Source organism: Phascolarctos cinereus, unplaced genomic scaffold (genome assembly GCF_003287225.1).
Source record: "Phascolarctos cinereus isolate Bilbo 61053 unplaced genomic scaffold, phaCin_HiC Scaffold_726;HRSCAF=1367, whole genome shotgun sequence".
Taxonomy (NCBI): domain Eukaryota; kingdom Metazoa; phylum Chordata; class Mammalia; order Diprotodontia; family Phascolarctidae; genus Phascolarctos; species Phascolarctos cinereus.
This window is the reverse complement of record NW_027556098.1, coordinates 411,152,473-411,172,646: the sequence shown is the minus strand read 5'-3', so window position 1 is coordinate 411,172,646 and position 20,174 is coordinate 411,152,473. Positions and strand designations below refer to the sequence as shown.

The 20,174-nt window shown below is 47.5% G+C and overlaps 1 protein-coding gene and 1 long non-coding RNA gene across 2 annotated transcripts in view; one reads left to right on the top strand and one right to left on the bottom strand.

The window, feature by feature from the left end:
• The first annotated feature begins 687 nt into the window (after positions 1–687).
• LOC110202350 (uncharacterized) overlaps positions 688–20,174 on the top strand; it is a 97,544-nt gene continuing 78,057 nt past the window's right edge. The window contains 1 exon segment of the mRNA XM_020978401.2: positions 688–1,296. Within this exon segment, the coding sequence (XP_020834060.2) occupies positions 1,257–1,296 (40 nt within the window). The 5' untranslated portion in view covers positions 688–1,256.
• LOC144454256 (uncharacterized) lies at positions 6,627–8,198 on the bottom strand. Its single transcript, XR_013482596.1, has 2 exons — positions 8,060–8,198; positions 6,627–7,010 (listed from the first exon to the last, which is right to left on the bottom strand). It is a non-coding gene; the product is annotated as an uncharacterized LOC144454256 (long non-coding RNA).

Here is a 20,174-nt window from a genome sequence, read left to right as displayed (position 1 = left end):
AGGGTCTTAGAAAGCTGCGTTTAGATCGTGCACCCCGAAACCCAGCCAATGGGAAGGAGGGTTCAGGAATGGGGAGGGGGTATCGCATTAGGACTATAAAACTTTGTTCTCCACTAACAGACTTTGCGCTCCCCGGCTGCCGCTGCTTGAGCTAGGAGGGCTGTGCACTTTTCTCATGAGAAAGAATAAAACCTTTTCTGATCTCCGACTCAGCCTCTGAACTTTTAATTCTAGTGTGGGGGCCTTTGTCTGACACACTCAGAAAAATGTGTGGATTGGTATGGAATTTCTGGGCAGAGACTGGAAGTTTGGAGGTAGGGTGGAGGAGGAGCCTGGGAAGGCAGTCAGTGAGTCAATAAACGTTTAAAAAGTACATACTAAGGGCCAGTCCTTTTTACAGCTAGAATTTCAAAGGAAGCATTCAATCCTCCCACCAATCCCCCACCCCAGCCAGAAACATTAACAACAAAAACAGTACCTGCCAGGAAGGAGAGTGTCTCGTAATGGAGACCAGTGGGAAATTGCTAGACCGAGTTGATTGCCCCACACCCCACCATCTTAAAAAAAACTTGGGGGAGGGGTGGGGAGGGTGGGGCCCTCTATCCCAGGCTAGGTTTCTGAGCATCTGTATAGCAGCTTTTGAAAGGGAGTTTTCTCTGTAATTGCTGGGGAGGAGCTTGGGTTGTGAATGGGGGTAAGGTTTAAATTCTGAAGCAGTCAGAAACAATAACCAAGACCTTTTCAGGTTCTCAAGTGTTAGAAATACGCTTGACAAGAAACATTTAGTTATCAAGAAAGTTTATTACAGAGAAAGTCCAGAGGATTTAGAAGTTTCTGCCCAGAGGCGGGCTCCACCCCTCTTCAGGAGGGGTGGGTCCTGAGAACAAGAGCCAGTGTGCTTTTATGCAGTGAAATTCGGCGCGAAACCTCCCTGGCCTGGATTGGTCTGTTCCTTCCAGGTTACGTTTGTTCTGGAATGCCCCCTGTTCCCGCCCTACTGTGTTGACAATTGTGCTATCGGCCCCACCCCCACCCTGGGCAGAGAAGTTACTATGCCTGAGGTTCACTTTCATTTTGATTTTGGAGTCTTCTTGGAACCTTCAGCTTTGGGCTAAGCCCAGGCCCACCTTCAGTGTAACTGCTTCCTCGACTTGTTTTTATAATTCTCTGCACTCTTCTACCTGTGATACCGGAAGCCTTCTTGCTCTAACATCAAGGCTGAAGTCCAGGGGAAGAGCTGAAGTTTCTGCTGTCTCATGAACTTAATGGAGAATCCCGATAGTCCAGACTCCATAGGTGAGTAGCCTTAAAGGACAATTTTGTTTTCCTTATTGAATTCCTCCCGTTGGGTTCAAATTTGAAGCAACATTTGGAACTGCCTGAGGGCAGGAGCCTGATTTAGCCAGTCTCTCCAGTTCTGGGTTCCCACACACTGGAGGCACTTAATCCTGTCAAATTGGGTCTAGCAATTTGAAAACCAAATGTCCTTTATATTAGACTGAATAAAAGCCAGAAGTGTCAGAGCTACATCTTAAGAGAAAAGAAATTCTGCTTTTGTTCAATGGACCCTACCTAATGAGGCCTCTACTGAGCCCACATTTTCTGAGGGCTCTCTTCCTGCTTCTCTTCTCTATCCCATCCTCACCTGCCATAAGCTAACATCTGCTCCCTTCTTCTGGCAACAAGTCACCACCTCCTGTTCCAGAGATCTCCAGAGATAATACCCAAACTTTGGAATTGGGGCCCCTCCTACTTCTGCAGGGCTGGTGCCAAAGTCTTCCCTCCAGAACCTTTCAAACCCAAATGATAAAGTCATCTCTCTTTCAAAGATCTCTTTCTACCTAGTCTTCCTCCAGTTCCCTTCTGAACCTCAGAAAGTGCTGCAATGACCCACTCTTCTTTTTCTTTACTGTTTGACTTTTTCTCCCAATGACTTGGATAAAGGCAGCAAGGTATGGTCAGTGCACCTGGAGATACCACAAAGCTAGGAGCAACAGCTTAACCTATTGGATGATGCAAAAGGATCAGCACATGCTAGAGAATTGGGGGAATCAAAGACAGTAAAGGTTTCTCCAAAGATCTGGGACTGCAAGCCCCAATAGGGGTCAGCAGTATGAAATGATACCAAGCCTCTTGCTGCTGGGCCTCCCTTGGGAGATACCCAGCATTCAGGAACAGGATGGAGGAAGAAGAGCCCATGTTCTCTGCCCTTGTGAGAGCTCATCTGGGCATTGTGTTCAGTGCCGTGTTCCACTCTTAACAGAGACATTGATAATCTAGAGATTCCAGAAGAGGATGCTATATAAATTTTAGTGTTGTTATTATTAACAATTTTTCCTTAGATTCTGTGAGCTTCCTAAGTGCCTTCCATCAGCCCTGAGGCACCAGGGATCTCTCCCTTCCTGGCCATGGGGCAGTGCTATTTACTCTGACCAGAACTCTGGGCAATCTCTTTGCCTCCAGTTAGGGCACTGTGGGATAGAGGGTTCACTTAGGAAAGGGAAAGTAAGAATGTTGACTTCTTGGCTCCCCCCCACCCCCCATTCCAATCATTGTTAAGGTGCCTTGCCCCTCTGATCTCTGGAAGCAGAGTTGACCAAGGAAGCCAAAATCTGTAATCCAAGGGAAGAATTTTATTTCTATTTGTCCTCCCTCTCAAACTGGGATCTGGCATCTCTAACATCCCCTTCCTGCCTCTCCTCCTATTGTGATTATCCATCAGCCCCTGGAACAGTAAATGAAAGTCCTGGCTCTCAGACTTCACTGTTCAATTTCCCACCCTCCTCCTAATACTGTTTCTCACTATAGTTCCCATTTATCAAACCTTTACCCAGAGCTCAGGGAGAAAAAGAATGAGGGTATGTTAGGGTTTTGAGGGTATATTTGTGCTTTTATGTATGTGTTTGTATATACAGTGTAGGTCTATGCATGTGTGACTGGGCATCAAGATCTGAGCTCCATTTCCAAACTTGCCTCACTATGTGACATGGGGCAAGCCCTGTCTTCTTTCTGGGCCTCATTTTCTCCATCTATAAAAAGGGCTTAACACCTTCAGTACCACTTCTATTTTTTTTTTTTTGCTAGGCAGTGGGGTTAAAACTCAGATCCTCCTGACTCCAGAGCCAGTGCTGTATCCACTGCACCACCTAGCTGCCCCAGTACCACTTCTTTGTAAGACTCCAATGAGGTCTTGGCTAAAGAAGCATAAAGTTAAAGGTGATATGTATGTTAGGGATGGGGGCAGTGATTATTACCTTGAGAAGTATTCTTTAAAGACAAGAAGAGATCCCAGCATTCAATGGATTAGGGGTGACAGTCAATGACCTTTGCTAGCTTGAACGGGAAGGACCTGAGGGTGAATCTCTGAAGGCATGTTCACATCTCTAAAGGCCTAATCTCTTGTCCAACAGAGGTATGTAGGACCCAGGTGTCCATACCTCCTTACAGACAGATTAACTTTGGATGTTTAAAAATATCACGCAGTGGTGGCAGAGAGTAGTGTAGCCAAGAATCCCCGTCTCCTTCTTTCCTCCATCCTACTCTTATAAGTCTTATAAGACAAAAGACCATACAGACATTGGTTCAGCAACAAGTCCTCTGGTCTCTAGATGTCCAGGAAATGTCTTTGATGTTAGGAGTCCTTTGGTCTACTTTCACTTGGAGACTTAGAGAAATCAGAAGTTGAGAACTCTAGCATTTCTTAGTAAATTGTTAGATTTAGAGTAAGAAGGAGACCTGGACAGATGGGGAAAGTGTAGGACAAAGAGCCCCGGTCTGGGAACCTGGAGCCAGGCTGAGGCAGGGAGTCTGGTTCTGTCTTTTCCACAGGGCTGTGTATCTGTTTGTCCTTTGTTCTTGAAGAGGACCATGACATCGGGAGATGATGACATGACTTGGCAATTGACTTTGATTTGAGTGAGGTGTCAGATCCTGGGCAAGTCCTCCCCTCTCTCATGGCGTCACTCCCCTCATCTGTATAATAAGAAAGGGAAGGAGGCACTGACTGATGTTAATTGAGGGTTTTTATGACTCTCAGAAATAACTCAGGGCAACTTACCTCTTCATTTGTCAGAGGAGTGAGCTGAAGGCCACAGAAGGTAAGTGAATTGGCAGAGAACACACAGCTGGTAACTTGATTGAAAGAAGATTTCTGTCTCCAGCCCCAGCATTTCTGTAATATTCCTCTGCCTCCTCGTGACTTGCAATTAGACGTGGCTTGGAACTAGAGCTGCCAATTCCAAGGTTCATGGTTTACTCAGGACCAAGGACAGTGGTCCTGGACCCCAGTGAAATCAGCTCCTCCAGAGGAAATCATTAAAGTTTTAGGGTGAGCATGTACATGTCACAACCACTGAAAGGCTACAGATTAAAGCTTAATGTAGTGTTTTCTTGTTGAATGAAAAAGGACTGTTTCCTGCTCAGTCCCTTGTAAGGCCCTGCTGTGGATTTCTGATTTCACTGGGTCTTTCTGAGGGTGAGCTTCTGCTCCTGCTCGTTTTGTGGCTTTGCAGGATGCAGCTACCTTTGTTATATCCCTGGACATGTTGGACACAGCTGGCTGGTTTGTTTGTGTCTCTACTGGCTTTTTTGATGGCCTTCTTTTCCATGAACTTCTGGCTAGTTCACTGTGTTGTTCTGGTGTGGAAGAAGTCATTTGCTACAGTTTCTAATTGGCTTTCTTGATCATTCTTCTGTCTGCTGTGACTCTGAGATTTTCGCTGGAAAAGTATATAGGAGATGGGTGATCTTCCTCCATTCAGGCCCCTGTCTTGACCAGAAATCTTCTATAACGTCAGATTGTGATGAGAAGAGACTTCTAGTCTGTAATGGGTCTCTCCAGCCTGTGGGAAAAGTCCCCCATGCTCTGGGATTTCTGTGAAAACTTAGGTTTTCCTTTTGAAATAAGACACTTGACTATTTTGGTTTTTTTCTTTTTTTTCAAGTAGTCAATGATGAAATCATGTGGCTGGGCCCAGAGTAGAAGGGCTCCTTGCAGAAAACAAGGCTGGTGAAATGCCCCAGTCCCCTTTGCCATCTGTGTCACTTCTGCTGAAACTTTGGTACCTGACTGAGCCCTTTGTGTCAGAAGGAGAGAATGAGGGTGGGGTGGCCAGCCCACCTGATGTCACTGGATCAGTGTTTCTGTACAAGTGACAAGCCCAATCGGATACCTCACTGGAATCTGACAGCAATCCTGTGAGATGAGTACTAGAGGTGTTATTGACCCCATTTTAGAGGTGAGGAAACCGAGGCTCAGAGGGATGAAAGAGGCAGAACATGAAACCATATCTCCTGATTCCTGGTTCTTGGCCAAGTTTACAGAAGTTGATGTGGAAGCAGTTGTGCAAATCTGCTTTGGAGACTCTGGGCCATTTTACTATTGCTAATGAAGAGGAACTCCAGTGGTTGACAATCAATTATAACGCCCTTCCATAACTCCGAGGGAAAGAGCTTATGCTTCACACACTTAATCTCATCTGTGTGTCTGTTGACAAGTCAGGTCACCCCTTGGTCCTCAGTTTTCCCATCTATGAAATGAAGGAGGTGTACTAGCTTGTGTATAAAATCCTGCTTTCCCAGCATAGCACCAGGGGTGGCTTCTGAGGTTCCTTCTAGCTTTACATGTATGATCTGTGTCAGGAATCATAGCTGTGTGACCTGGGCAAGTCTCTTGTCTCCTGTAGGCCCATTTCCCCCCATTTGTAAGAAGAGAGACTTGGACTAGATGACATATGAGGGTCTCATGTGTTCCTTCTATAGCCCCAGGACTGGGCCAGCCAAAGGGCACTATTGCGTGAGTGATGAGCCATCACCCCCTTCCTCTCCCCTCTCTTTTCCTCTTCTCTCTCTCTCTTTCTTTTGGATTGGGAGGATGATAGGCTTAAAACCAGAAGGGTCTTTTAAGGTCATCTTGTCCAATCTCATTTTGAGGCACAGAGAAGAGAAATGAGTTGCCTAGTGTCACATAGATGCCCTTTCACATGCTCCAGCCTCCTTCCCCCAAATTCCCTCATTTCAGTCTGTGCCAAAGGATAGACTAAGCCACCTGTTCTCTACTACCAGTGCTATTCATGAGAACAGACTCCCAAATCTGAAATAGTTTTAGGAAAAAATTTATTAAGTCATTTGGTAGAAGACAGTGAGCCAGAAAAGAGTTATATTTCCCTCCCATTCAGAAGCTGAAAAGTTTATATTATATAGGATTTTGAGAAGAGTACTGTACACATTTCATGTGTACATATTCAGTGATCTTTCTAAGAGTTAACTTGTAAAGTGCCCCGACCTGCAGGGCCAGTATACGTGGGGGGGTCGAGGAGGACCCTGGCTGAAGGGAATGGGTGAAAAGGAGGAGTGAGACCAAAAGGATGGTAGGCAAGGTCTAATTTTATTTTTGAGCGTTACAAGCTTATATAGGGCAAGCGGGGAGGAGCAAAAGGGGGTGGCAAAAGAGGAAAATAGGCCTCCGGACTTTCCAGGCGGTGTGGCCAACATCTTGCGGTTAGCACCTGACAACACGTTATGGTACGGTTTGTCCCGGAACAAGCTGCTTGGGGTGTGGTGTTCTCACGGGGTTAGGGGCCCACTACCAGGTGCTGGCCTCCAACATGTCCCCCTTTTTTATTTAAAATAGCAGGTGAGAGGCCTGTCTTAGGCTATGAGGTCGGCCTCCATGTTCAAAGCGCATTAGTGGCAGTGGTCCCTGTCTTAGGCTAAGCGAGGGGACCCCACGATGTAACCCATCATGGCCTCACTCTATCCCGTCATGGGGAAGCAACTGCAGCCGCGCTTATCGTTTTGACACATGGGACCTCAATACTCCCGTCATGGGCTCTCTCACAGCTGCCGGATTACTTTTTATCCTTAAGATTTCTCCACCACCGCGAGCAGCGAGATTCCGGATGCACGAGCTTCGAGAACTGGAGACCCTCTTCCATGGTATCAGTAGGATCTTCTGACGAAGCAAGTTGGTGGTAATGGATATTGACGGTGTTTTTAAGAGAAGCCTCAATCTGCGTTTAATGAAAGAGGTTAGTCTAGTAAAGGCCCAGGTCCAAAAGAAAGAAGTAGGAGGAGACCAATTAAAGGTCCAAGGAGAGGGAGGAGGTATGGGAGGACTCCATTCAAGCCACTCCAGAGGGGATTTTCAAAAAGTTTTTTGCGTCTTTTAATCAGATCCTCTTGCAGTTTTTTGATTTTATCCCGCACTATCCCAGACTTATTTGCATAAAAGCAACACTTTTCTTGTAGGGCTAAAAATTCCCCCTTGTTCTGCCGTGAGTAAATCTAGGCCCCTCCTATTCTGAAGAACGACTCCCGCCAGGGAGTCAATTTGGTCTTGAAGGTCATTTATCGTCCCCGAGAGGGTTTGCACATCATTAATAAATTGATGGGATAGTTTTGTATATGAATCAACAGCAACTCCTATGCCGGCAGAGCCGGTAGCGAGTGCCCCTGTAATCCCAAGGCCAACAAGGAGGGGGATAAATGCAAGCCCTCTTGGGTCTTCCAGTAATATAATCAAAACTGGGCAGTGGGACAGGCTCATCTCCCGGAATGATGTCGATATCAGGGAGGATTGAAATTTGTGTGCAGAGTCCTGTCCAATTCTGGGGGAGGCAGAGTAGGCCATATTTCCCCCACAGGCGAAAAGTTGTCCCGGCAGGGGACAGAGAGGTTCCTGCGAGGTATAGTTTTTGACTTCAGAGCAATTAGCAAAGGTAGCAACCAACATCAATATCAGCAGTGGAATTCTGAAATGGGGCTTGGATACAAGGAGAGGGGCGGAGACCAACAGGTTGTACCTTAAAAGGTGGACTAAGTGTAATTTGTGGATGTGGAGCCATTTGGATCAAAGCTATGGGCATGGTGTGCCAAGGGCCATACACAGCCAGCAATCGGCAGCCAAATCAGGGTTAGAGTAATTAAGGGCCTTAAGTGTTGCTTCAAGGATTTCTGAAGTTTGGACATCTAGGTCCGTTCCCCGGGGTTTGGGCAGTGCAAGTGGATGGTAATGGATGGGGGGTACATACTCTTAATTATTTCATTTACGTTCCCTTACCTCGTATTCCCTAATTTGGTCTGTAGGGCCACCCCCATCAGAGGTATGGACAGGTGCATGAAGGGGCCAACAGACATTTTTTCCAATATTTTCTTTACGACAGGAAGCCTGAGCATACTTATTGGTACTTCCACGTAGGCCTTGGAGCTATCCCCAGTCCCCTCCTGTGGAGCCACCATATTCTCTCTTCCTGTATTGTAGTAAGATAGACTGTTCCTGAGCTGCCACTGCACTGCTGGGTAGAACTATAGCATGTGGAGTGCAAGGCCTCAAGGTAGTTGCAATCACTGGGGCAAGGCCCGGGCTGGCCACCATTCGGAGGGATAACTCGGGGCTTCCTTACGCATTCCCACTTGGGTTTGGAGACGCCCGTGATAGAATGACGGTAGGCGAGGTAGGCTGTCTTTTCCCCGCAGTCCACTTCTTGCGTGTAGGTGGCGGGACGGACAGTGAACGTGCCCCCGCCGCAGTCACAAGGGCTTCCAAAGAGGGCACGGCTGAGCGCTACTGGGTCAGGAGATTGAAAACCACCGTGGCTCCCACGGAACAGGAGGAAAATTACGAGGATCGTCATTTTCTGTAAAACAGAGAAAGAAAACAGAGGTGTCTCAGGGGGGTGTGGTTCCCTGGACGGCATTATGAGTTTCTGGCTTGTCCATCAACCTAATCAGCCTTTCAGGCAACCATCTAGCATTTTGGCACTTTGAGTCATAAATACAAGCATGGCCTTTGCCCCAGATTAACACAGGATCAGGGCCCTGCCATTTGCCAAGCAGGGGATCTTTCCATTTTGCCTGAGCGTAGGTTTGGGCCGTAGTGGAATGCCAAAGGCGGTCTGCGGCACTCTTTGCCGCAGTGTCCAGAGTGAGAAAATTTAAAACAAAAAGAGCGTGATTGAGCAATGTTTTGGCATTGCCAGCTCTGGGATAAAGAACTTCCCTCCCTGATTGTAATTTCAGGACCATGTTTTTCAGTGTCTGATGGGCCCTTTCCACAATTCCTTGCCCTTGAGGATTATAGGGTATACCAGTAACATGCTTAATATGCAATTGTGCACAAAAAGATCTGAAAGAAGAACTGGTATAACCAGGGCCATTATCTGTCTTAAGAATTTTGGGCTGCGGGAGGACCGCCAAGGCACTAAGGAGGTGATTAATGACATGTTTGGCCCTCTCCAGGTTGCAGGGTGGCAAAAATGAAGCCACTGAAGGTATCAATGGACACATGAACATATTTAAGCCGACCAAAAGGGGGATAGTGAGTGACATCCATTTGCCAAAGTTCCCCGGGGATAAGACCTCGGGGATTGATGCCATTATGAGGTTCAGGAAGGAGGGTCAGGCAACCAGGGCACTGTTTCACAATCTGTCTGGCTTGTTCCCGGGTGATAGGGAACTTGAGACGAAGTGTATGGGCATTCAGGTGATGCAGCTTGTGGGCTTGTGTGGCAGCCGCAACAGGAGAGGCAGACAGAGCAAGCAGAATGCGACGAGTTACTTGATCAACCTGATCATTCCCTTCAGAAAGAGGACCGGGGAGGTCGGAATGGGCACGAATATGACCAATGAAAAAGGGGTGGTTGCGGGAGAGAATTAGAAGCTGAAGAGTGGCAAAAAGAGGAGACGCATTAGTGGAGGGACGGATATACGGGACGGTTTCCAATAGAGGGACTGACTGTGCAATATAGGAACTATCAGTATAAACATTGAGGGGGCCCGAGACAGATTCAAAAACCTTAATGACCGCTGCGAGCTCTACCAGCTGCGCGGAGATGAAGGGGGTGTCAAAAGAGGTGACCTTCCCATCAACACTAAAGGCTGCCTTCCCTGTGGCGGACCCATCAGTGAACGCCAAATGGGCGCCTCCTATGGGCTCCGCCTTGGTGATCCTTGGGAAGACCACGGGTGTTTTCTGAAAGAACTGAATGAGCTTATCTGAGGGATAGTGATTGTCTATAGTTCCCATATAGGAAATGCAATTAACTGCCCAATCATCATCATTCTGAAACAGCCATTGAATCTGCGAAGCAGTGTAGGGGCAAACAAGATGATCTGGTTCCCGACCAAAAAGCCGAAGGGCTGCCTCTCGGCCGAGGCGCAGGAGCCCCGCCGTTAAATGCGGGTAGGAGGAAAGGATCTTTGTAGGTGTGGCTGGCATATGAATCCAAAATAACGGATGTTCCTGCCACAATAATCCAGTGGGGGAAAAGTCGGTGGAAAAAATTAAGAACCAAAGAGGTTTTTGAGGAGCGTAATAGCCAATATGTTGATCATGAATGGCTTGCTCAATTAAGGCAAGGGCCTTACGGGCCTCCGGCGTGAGAGAGCGGGGTGAATTTGGATCGGAGTCTCCTTTAAGAATATCAAACAAGGGTCTCAGTTCCCCTGTAGTGATCTTAAGATATGGCCGAAGCCAATTCAATTCTCCCAGTAATTTTTGGAAATCATTAAGGGAGCAAAGGTGACTCACTCGTAGGCGAACCTTCTGGGAGAGAATGCGATTCGTCAAGAGTTCAAATCCCAAGAACAGCTGGGGGGGGCAGGTTTGCACTTTATCAGGGGAAATATTAAGGCCCCGATATTCCAACGCCTTAATGAGCTCCTGTGATACCTGAGTCAATTCCTCATTATTTGGTCCTGCAAGGAGGATATCGTCCATATAATGGATAATATAAAGCTTGGGATACTGCAAGCGGAAAGGATCAATTGTTTGGGCAACATATTTTTGGCACAGCGTAGGGCTATTAGCCATGCCTTGTGGCAAAACTTTCCACTGAAAGCGCGGAGAAGGGCCCACACAATTGGTAATAGGAACACTAAAAGCGAAGCGCTGACAATCGGAAGGGTGGAGGGGAATGGAAAAGAAGCAATCCTTAAGATCAATTGTAATCTTAGAAAAATCTTGCGGTATGGCTACAGGGGAGGGGAGCCCAGGTTGAAGGGCCCCCATAGGAATCATAGTTTTATTGACGGCCCGTAAATCATGTAAGAGTCGCCATTTACCTGATCTTTTTTGGATAACAAAAATGGGCGTGTTCCACGGGGATGTAGATGGTTCTATGTGACCTGCAGCTAGTTGCTCCTGCACTAAAGCAAGCGCTGCCTCCAGTTTTTTCTTGGGTAAGGGCCACTGGTCTACCCAGACGGGTAGGTCATTTCTCCACGAGATCCTATCTGCCTGGAGTGCAGGAGGACCCGTGGCCCTCACGAAAAATGGTTCTGATTATCTGGGCTCTCACAACCAAGGCCTGCTCGCCCTTTTCTCCCTTCAGCAACAATGGGGACAGTTGCCCTTGACCTTTCTTGCCTAATCCTTGCCCTGGGAGAAATCCCTGGGAGAGCATTTGACGGGTCACAACGGTATTTGGGCTGCACATAATTACCCCCATCTGTGAAAGAATGTCCCTTCCCCATAAGTTGACAGGTAAGCCGGGGACCACAAAAGGCCGAACAGTCCCTTTATTTCCTTCTTTGTCTTGCCAAGGCAGCCATTGAGAGCTCTGTAGAGTATTGTGGGATTGACCTATGCCCTGCAAGTGTGTCATGGATGGTTGAAGGGGCCACGAAGATGGCCAACTATCTTTTGAAATAACAGTCGAGTCAGCTCCTGAATCTAATATTCCTTCAAAAAGCCTGCCTTGAATAAAAAGCGTAAGCATGGGGCGGTCCTGGGAAATGGCCTGGACCCAATAGATGTCTGAGGAACCAGGCTTGGAGTGGCCTCTAACAGTGGCGAGAGCAGGGTATGGAGTCTGTAGGGGGAGCGGGAGAGCCTGCGCAAGGCGTTGTCCCTGACGGACAGTGAGGGGCCCTTTCAGGGTTGAGGCAAGTATCTGAATTTCCCCCGTATAATCACTATCCACAATGGAGGGATGAATTATGAGGCCATTGATAGTAGCGGAGGCACGACCAAGGACGAAAAAATAGAAGTCGGGGGGCGGGGGGCCAAAGATGCCTGTAGGAATAATATGGACGCCACCCTCGGGGGTCAATACTGAGGTGGAGGCGGCACACAAGTCCACCCCTGCGCTTCCTGCAGTGGCTCTGAAGAGTGGGGTGTGGACAGGCTGATCCCCGAGGCCCGAGCAAAGGGAGTCGACTGGGGGGCCCGGGGCTGGCCCCTCCGACCGTTTCCCTGTAAGGGGTGGCCATGAACGTCTGTAGTGGAGCGACAGGTGTTCGCCCAGTGTTTCCCTTTCCTACACCGAGGGCAGAGGGTGGAGGGTTGGGAAGCCTTATTGCTGATTGGAGCGGAGGGAGTGTCAGGGGCACTAGGGCACTGTCGGGCAAAATGGCCAGGTTGACCACACCGGAAGCATGCCTTTTGGGAGTCCCCGGTTTGGAGAGCTGCCCCTATGGCCAGATGTACGGCCTGGGACATTTTGGTAGTGAAGGGATCTACATCTCTGCACATACGTATCATTTCCTCTAATGTTTTATCTCTCCACTTCCCGCGTAAGGCGGACCGACAGGCATTGTTGGCATTTTCATATGCTAAGCATCTCACAAGCTGATCATCAGACGCCTCTTGTCCTAAGGTTCGTTCAGTTGCTTCCAAGAGCCTACTAACATACTCAGAAAAATCTTCCTGAGTTCCTTGCACGATCTTATTAAGCGGAGCAAGGGGGGATCCAGAAGTGGGCAAGGCACGCCAAGCTGCGAATGCAGCATTGGCGGTTTGCGCCAAGAGGCCTATTGGGAGGCAGCGTTGTCTGGCCTCCTCTGCGTATTTCCCTTGGCCACTCAACTTTTCATAAGTCCACTTTGAAGCGGGGGAGCCAGGGGATTTTTGGTTGGCTGTAGCCATGGATTGGCAGCGATCGAAAAAATCTGCCTTCCATGTCAAGAACTGCCCCCTTGAAAGGACTGCCTGTACTACGCGAAGCCACTCTGCCGGCAAGAGATATCCTCCGTGGGACATAGCTTCAAGAGCTGAGAGGGTAAACGGGGCGTTGGGACCATAGGACTTGACGGCGGCGTTAAGATCCTTAATCCCTTTGAAATGCAACTTCCTATATTCTAACCGCTGTCCTTCCTTTTTTCCAATTGCCCGTTCCTCTTCTTCTGTTTTCCTACCATCCTGCCTCCCTCTCCCTCATCCTCTTCCTCTTCCTCTTCTCCCTCACTCCCTCACTTTCTTCATCTCCCTCCCCTTCACTGGCAGAAACTTCCTTGGGGTCGTTGTGCGGGGACTCAGGCTGACGAGACCGGGTCATAACAGGGAATATCATGGGCTGCGCCTTTTTAGATTTTTTATCTCTAGCACTGGCTCTGATCTTTTTCAGGGGTTTCTGATGTAACTGAGACCTATTGGGGGAGAAAATGACAGAATTCTGGAGGGAGTGTTGCAGGGAACTCAGCTCCGAAGAGAGTTGTGCATATTGCTTTTGTAGATCTAAGACTTCTCGGAGCTCCTTAACTTGAGTGGAGAGTTGACTTCTGGCGGATGTGAGGGCTGAGGAAGTGGGAATGGGGGGCGGCAGAAGCGCAGGAGCGCAAGTTTGGGATATGTAGGGAGGGGGTAGGTACTGGGAAGTAATGGGCCAATCCGGGTTATTATATCGGGCGGCTTCTTCCTCCAGTTCCGCCTCGCCCCCGGGGTCTAGAGTATCAGGGTCAGGATCTCCTAAAGGAGGAGTTTTATGTTTTGCAATTATAGGAAGCGTTAAGGGCTCAGTGACCGGGACCGTCTCCACAGGGAGGGGAGGATAAAGGGGCTTTGGAGGTTCCGGCGGAATGGTAATGACCACGGAAGGGGGTCTAGGGGGACCTTTTCCCACTGATTCTAATGACTTTGTAGAGGCGGTTCGTGATAAAGGGCGCTGTAGCGACTTAACAGAAGCCGCCCGCGACAAGGGGCGTAAACAAAACTCTGCCACCGAAAGGAGTTGGCGCTTGCCTGGGTCCCCAGGGGCAGATTCCACTATGTCTCTGATGATACCCCAGTAAGAAAAAGCCGAGGGAGGGACCGCCTCTGGCCCCTCAGTTTGCAACTTTCTATTGAGGTCTCTCCCTACCTTCTGCCACTTTCCCGGATGAATATCTGGGCCGGTAACCATAAACCAAGGGCAGACCTCATCTACAAAAAGAAAGAATTTCAAAAGATCCTTTTTCTTAACTTTAACTCCTCTCTCCTTAAGGGCATGCTTAAGGTCTTGGATGAAGACCTGCTCCTTAGAAAGGTTGGAACCCATGATTAGAATGAGGCGGACAAAAAACTCAACTTACCAAAACGCAGGGGCTCTTCATGAGCGATGAGAAGGAGGGGGTCACGACGAATTGTTTCTCAATGCTGGTCCGCCTGGCAGAAGTCCGGACCTCGAGCCCCACGTTGGGCGCCACTTGCCCCGACCTGCAGGGCCAGTATACGTGGGGGGTCGAGGAGGACCCTGGCTGAAGGGAATGGGTGAAAAGGAGGAGTGAGACCAAAAAGATGGTAGGCAAGGTCTAATTTTATTTTTTAGCATTACAAGCTTATGTAGGGCGAAGCGGGGAGGAGCAAAACTTCTGTTGGCGTGGCAAAAGAGGAAAATAGGCCTCCTGGACTTTCCAGGGCGGTGTGCCAACATCTTGCGGTTAGCACTTCTGTTGACCTGGCACGTTATGGTACGGTTTGTCCCGGAACAAGCTGCCCGGGGTGTGGTGTTCTCACGGGGTCAGGGGCCCACTACCAGGTGCTGGCCTCCAACAGTAAAGCAAGGTAGATTGAGATGTATATGAGCAAATATAAACATTCAGTAAAATTTAGATAAATTCAAAACACAGAAGGAACCCAAGGCACAAGCTTGGGTGCCCCTCCCCAAGGCCCATGCAGGGGACCCAAAACAAAATGGGTTGGGAGGATCTGGGCCCTGAGGGACTCCAATCCCTTGTAGCCAATTTCTGTCATTCCTAGAGAGTTACTGAGGTAAGGGTGACATTCTGGGTTCAGACAATCTCTGGTTTTAACAAAATAATGATTAATTTTTTTCTGAACAATATAATAAAACATTTCACACACCAGCCATGGATCTTTGACTTCTGTTGTGGCTTTGGCTTTCCTGGAAGAGGCTGCTGACCACAGAACTAGAACCATAGTCTAGAGGAGAGGCCCTGGATTTACAGTCAGCAGACCTTCCAGATCTTATCTCTGGCAAGGGCTAATCCTATCACCTTAGGCTAGTCTCTTCTTCACAGTAGGCCTCAGTTGCCCTGGTGACAGGTGCTGTTGTTCAGTAGGAAGAGAGCTAGATTGACAATCAGGGAATGTGCACTGGAATCCCAGTTCTGCCACCCAGTTCTACCCCTGCAACCTTGGGTAATTCACCTAAGCTCTCTGGGCCTCAATTTCCTTAACTATAAAATGAGGACATTGGAATAGATGATAAGGTTCCTTCTATCAGGGCAGCTAGATGGCGCCATAGTGGATAGAGTGCTAGGCCTGAAGTCAGGCCTGAGTTCATCTTTCTGAGCTCAAATCTGGCCTCAGACACTTCCTAGCTGGGTGACCCTGGGCAAGTCACTTTACCTGGTTTGCCTCATTTTCTTCATCTGTCAAATGAGCTAGAGAAGGAAATGGCAAACCACTCCAGTATCTGCCAAGAAAACCCCACAAGGGGTCTTGAAGAGTTTGACATGACTGAACAACAATCTGATCCTTGCTCCCTCTTAATATTAATTATATCTCCCATTTGTCAACCCTTTACCCAGAATCCAGGCCCTAGACAGGCAGGGGTGGGAAACCTGCAGCCTTGAGGCTACATGCAGCCCTCTAAGCCCTGTGACTGAATCCAAACTTCACAGAACAAATCATCTTCATAAAAGAATTTGTTCTGTAAAACTTCTATTCAGTCAAAGGCCACACTCAAGGACCCAGAAGAGGACATGTGGCCTCGAGGCTGCAGATTCTCTACCCCTGGTGCAGAGAGTAAAGCAATAAGGGTCCATGTCCATGTATTTTTGTGTGGGGGGGGGCAAGGCATCAGGAGCTCTTATCCCATTCCCAAACCTTTCTTACTGGTTTTTACCACTGCCACCTTCATGCCTGCCTCCCTTTTGTTATCCCTTTCCCTTTTCTTCCCCTTAACTCTTACTGCTTCTTCCTTCTTTCCCCCCCTCCCTTTTCTTTCCCCTTTTCCCTCCTACTGCCCATAGGGCAAGTTAGATTTCTATACCTAACTGATTATGTTATTCCCTTCTTGAGCCAAATCTGATGAGAGTCAGGTTCAAACAATGCTCATTCCCCCCCCCTTTTCCCTCTGCTGTGATAGGATTTTGTATCTTTTCCTGTAATGTAATTTACCCTTGCCTGCCTCCTCCTTTCTCAGTACATTTTCTAAGATCAGATTGATCCACTTATTTGGATCCATTTAACCCACTTGATTAGATTTTTTTTTATCATTACATCAAAGTCAACTAATATCCACCCTCTTTATGTATATTCCTTTAAATGGTGTAATAACAATACAGTTCTCAAGGTTGCAAGTGTCATATTCCCTTGTAGGGTTTAAACAGCCCCCCCATTAACAACATATTGTGTCTTTCTGTCCCATTTACCTTTTTATGTCTTTCTTGAGTCCTGTACTTGAAGATCAAATTTTTTGTTGAGCTCTGGTCTTTTTATCAGGAAAGTTTGGAAATCTCCTATTTTTGAATATCCATCTCTCCCTTGAAAAATGATGCTCATTTTTGCTGGGTAATTGATCCTTGGCTGCATTCCAAGCTCCTTTGCCTTACGGAATATCATGTTCCATGCCCTGCGGTCTTTTAATGTAGAAGCTGCAAGGTCCTGTGTAATCCTGACTGTGGTTCCATGATATTTAAATTGTTTCCTGGCTGCTTGCAGCACCTTCTCTTTCATCTGGTAATTTTGGAATTTTGCTATTATATTCCTTGTGGTTGTCAATTTGGGATCTCTTTCAGGTAGTGATTGGCGGATTCTTTCTATGGTTATTTTCCCTTCTGGTTCTAGGACTTCAGGCAGTTTTCCTTTATGATTTCCTGAAAGATACTGTCCAGGCTCTTTTTTTCATCATGATTTTCAGGTAGTCCAATAATTTTTAAATTGTCTCTCCTGAATCGATTTTCCAGGTCAGTTGTTTTACTGAGGTATTTTACGTTTTCATCTATTTTTTCATTTTTTTGTTTCTGTTTGACTGATTCTTGCTCTCTCATAGAGACATTAGTTTCCATTTGTCCAATTCTAGTTTTTAACAGATTGTTTTCTTCTGTTAGTTTTTGTACTTCCTTCTTCAATTGGCCAATTTTGTTTTTTAGGGACTTGTTTTCTTCAGTGTATTTTTTTTCCAATTGGCCAATTGTATTTTTGAAGGACTCTTCTACCTCTCTCATTTGACTATTAAAATCCTTCTTGAGCTCTTCTAAGAAGGCTTTTTGGGCTTCAGACCAGTTCATATTCCCTTTTCTTGTTGCAGATGTGGGTTTGTTGGCAATGTTGTCCTCTTCAGAATTTCTGTCTTGATCTTCACTCTTCTCATAATATGAATCTATGGTATGTTTCTTTTTACTCATGGTGTTTCTTTATTCCCTGGCCTTTAAAAAGATTGAGCTCTCCTGCTGGGGAGCAGAGGGCACTGACCCAAGCTTCTTGTGTTGGGAGCCTAGGTCTTAGTCACCGGCTTTGTGTGCTGGGGCCTCTTATGTTAGCAATTGGAGGTTATAGGTTTCTGGCAGCTTACCTCATGTTGGGCTGGAATCAGCAAGGCTGGAACTTTCAGGCAACTCTAGGTGGCCTGTTTTCCTTTCCTTTAGCTTTCTTTGGCTCCATTTTGATGGGTGCTGCAGGGTGTTTATCTGCCTGGGGCCCCCTGTAGTGTTGTCTCCTTTGTTTCTGCTAATGCACTGGGAGATTCCTTTGTGGTAGAGTGCCAAGGCACCTGGTGGTTTTCTAAGCTGGTTTCCACCAGTCCTTCCCCCACACTGAGTCACTTGGAGGTCCAGGTATTGGTGTTTGCCTGTTCTACCACCTGGGCTTCAGGATTTCTTCACAATTGGAGGCTGCGGGGCTCTGACAGCTCACCTGGTGTTGGGTTGGAATCAGCAAGGCCAGGGCTTTAGGAAGTCTTTAGGTTGTTTTCTTTACCTTCTTTCAGATGAATGCCACAGGGTACTTATCCACCTGGGGCCCTTTGTAGTTCTGCCTCCCTCATTTTTGCTGAGGCACTGGGAAACCCATTTGCTGGGCTGCTGCACTTTTGCTCCCTGTCTTTCTTCTAGTTCAGCTGTTCTAGGGTTTTTTTCCTGGGGTGATATTTTCTGGGTTTTCAGAGGAGGGAGAGTGACAGTGACTACTTTTTCACTCAGCTATCTTGGCTCCCGGAAGTGGCCAAACCTTTTTTACTGGATGATCTAGGACAAATTTTGTCCCATTTCTGGGCTTCATCTTCTCCATCTGTTAAGGGGTTAATGCCTCCATTGCCTCATTTGAAGAATTATTTGTGAGACTCAAATTAAATCTTAGCTGGAGCTCTTCCCCATACTTTCTCCATCCTCCTCTCCCCCAAGTCTAAGACAGAAGAGAATCCAGGCAACAAGTCCTATGGACTCTAGATATCTGGGAAATGCCTGTGGAGGTGGAAATCTCCTCTGGCCAACTTTCCCCTGGAGAGTTGGAGAAGGTGGAATCATAGGTATAGAAGGTAATTTATCTTCAGGCTGGGAAGGACCTCAGAGCATAGAGGATAGCACTGTTAAGGGCAGGGGTCATAGGTGAGCTGAGGGTTGCAGCCCAGGGCAGGGGTTACCTAAGGCCAGTCTCCCAGCCCTGCTTCTCCTGGGAACTGTGGGCAAGGGTCCCACGCAGGTGCCAGAGCTGGTCTACCATCACTCAGGAAGCCAAGGGTGACACTGTGTGGAGGGGTCAATGGCACAGACTATTAGCTCCAGCAGCTTGGGAAACCAGAGACCCAGTCAAGAAACATTTATGAAGTACCTGCTAGATCTAAGTGCTGGGGATACAAAGAAAGGTAAAAGACAGTACTTGCCCTCAAGAAGGTCAGAATATAATCTGGGAGACAACATGCAAACAACTCTGTACCAACAGGATATGGTCAGGGTAAGTTATGAACATAGGAGGTAGTGAACATAGGAGAGGCTCTAGAATTGAGAGGGATTGGGAAAAGTTTCCTGTAGAGGGGACTCCCCCACCACTCCCTTGGGGTTCATTTCCTCTCCTTTCTGGCTGACTGAATCCACAACCCCCCTTTCTTTTTCCATCCTGGGGGAGCCTGAGGAGAATAGATGATCAGGCTGGAGCTCCTTTAGTTGGCTGGTGGGAAGCAGGAGAGAGGTGAGAGCTTTGAATGGAGGAGGGTTGGGTCCAGAATGAGGACAGGATTAGGGCTTCAGTTTAAAGTTCCAGTGTCTGTTATTTGGTTTTGCCAGCTGTGTTGGACTCTAGGTTAGATTTGGAGTCAGAAAACAAAAGGTTTAGGTAAATGCAGGGAGGTATGAGACATTAGGTCTGGTTAGCACCAGACATTTAGACAGGTGAGAAGGTGTAGGAGAAAGAGCCCTGCACTAGGAACCAGGACCTTGGAGACAGGGAGCTTAGTTCAGACTCTTCCCTGATGTAGAGTGTGATCTGGGCAAGTCATTTCTTCTCTGAGTGCCTTATTCTCCTCAACTATATGAAGGGGAAGAGGAGCAGAAAAGGATTGATGGTCTGATGTAGGGTTTTCATGGCTGTCAATAATGAAAAGAACCTCAGAACTAACCCTGGCCAATCCTACTTCTTCATTTGGCAAATGAGTGAACTAAAGGCCACAGAGGGCAAGTGACTTGGCCAAGGACACACACTTAATAACTTGATTGAAACCAGACTTCTGGCTTCAGCTCCAGGACTCTTTCTGCCTCTTATATTCCTCTGTCTCTTTATGACTTGCAATTCAAAATGACTCGAAGCTAGGACTGGACTGGGGTAGGTGTAGGAGTTCCAAGGCTCATGGTTCACTCTGGACCAGGGACAGGGGTATGCTGCTGGCCTCCCCAGAGGGGACTGTTGCACTATGAGAGTGATTATACATATCAGACTGTGCAGAGGGTACAATTAGGGCTTAATATGTTGTTTACTTGATTGTCTAAGCTAAAAGAATGATGGAGAAAATGTTCAGAAAAAA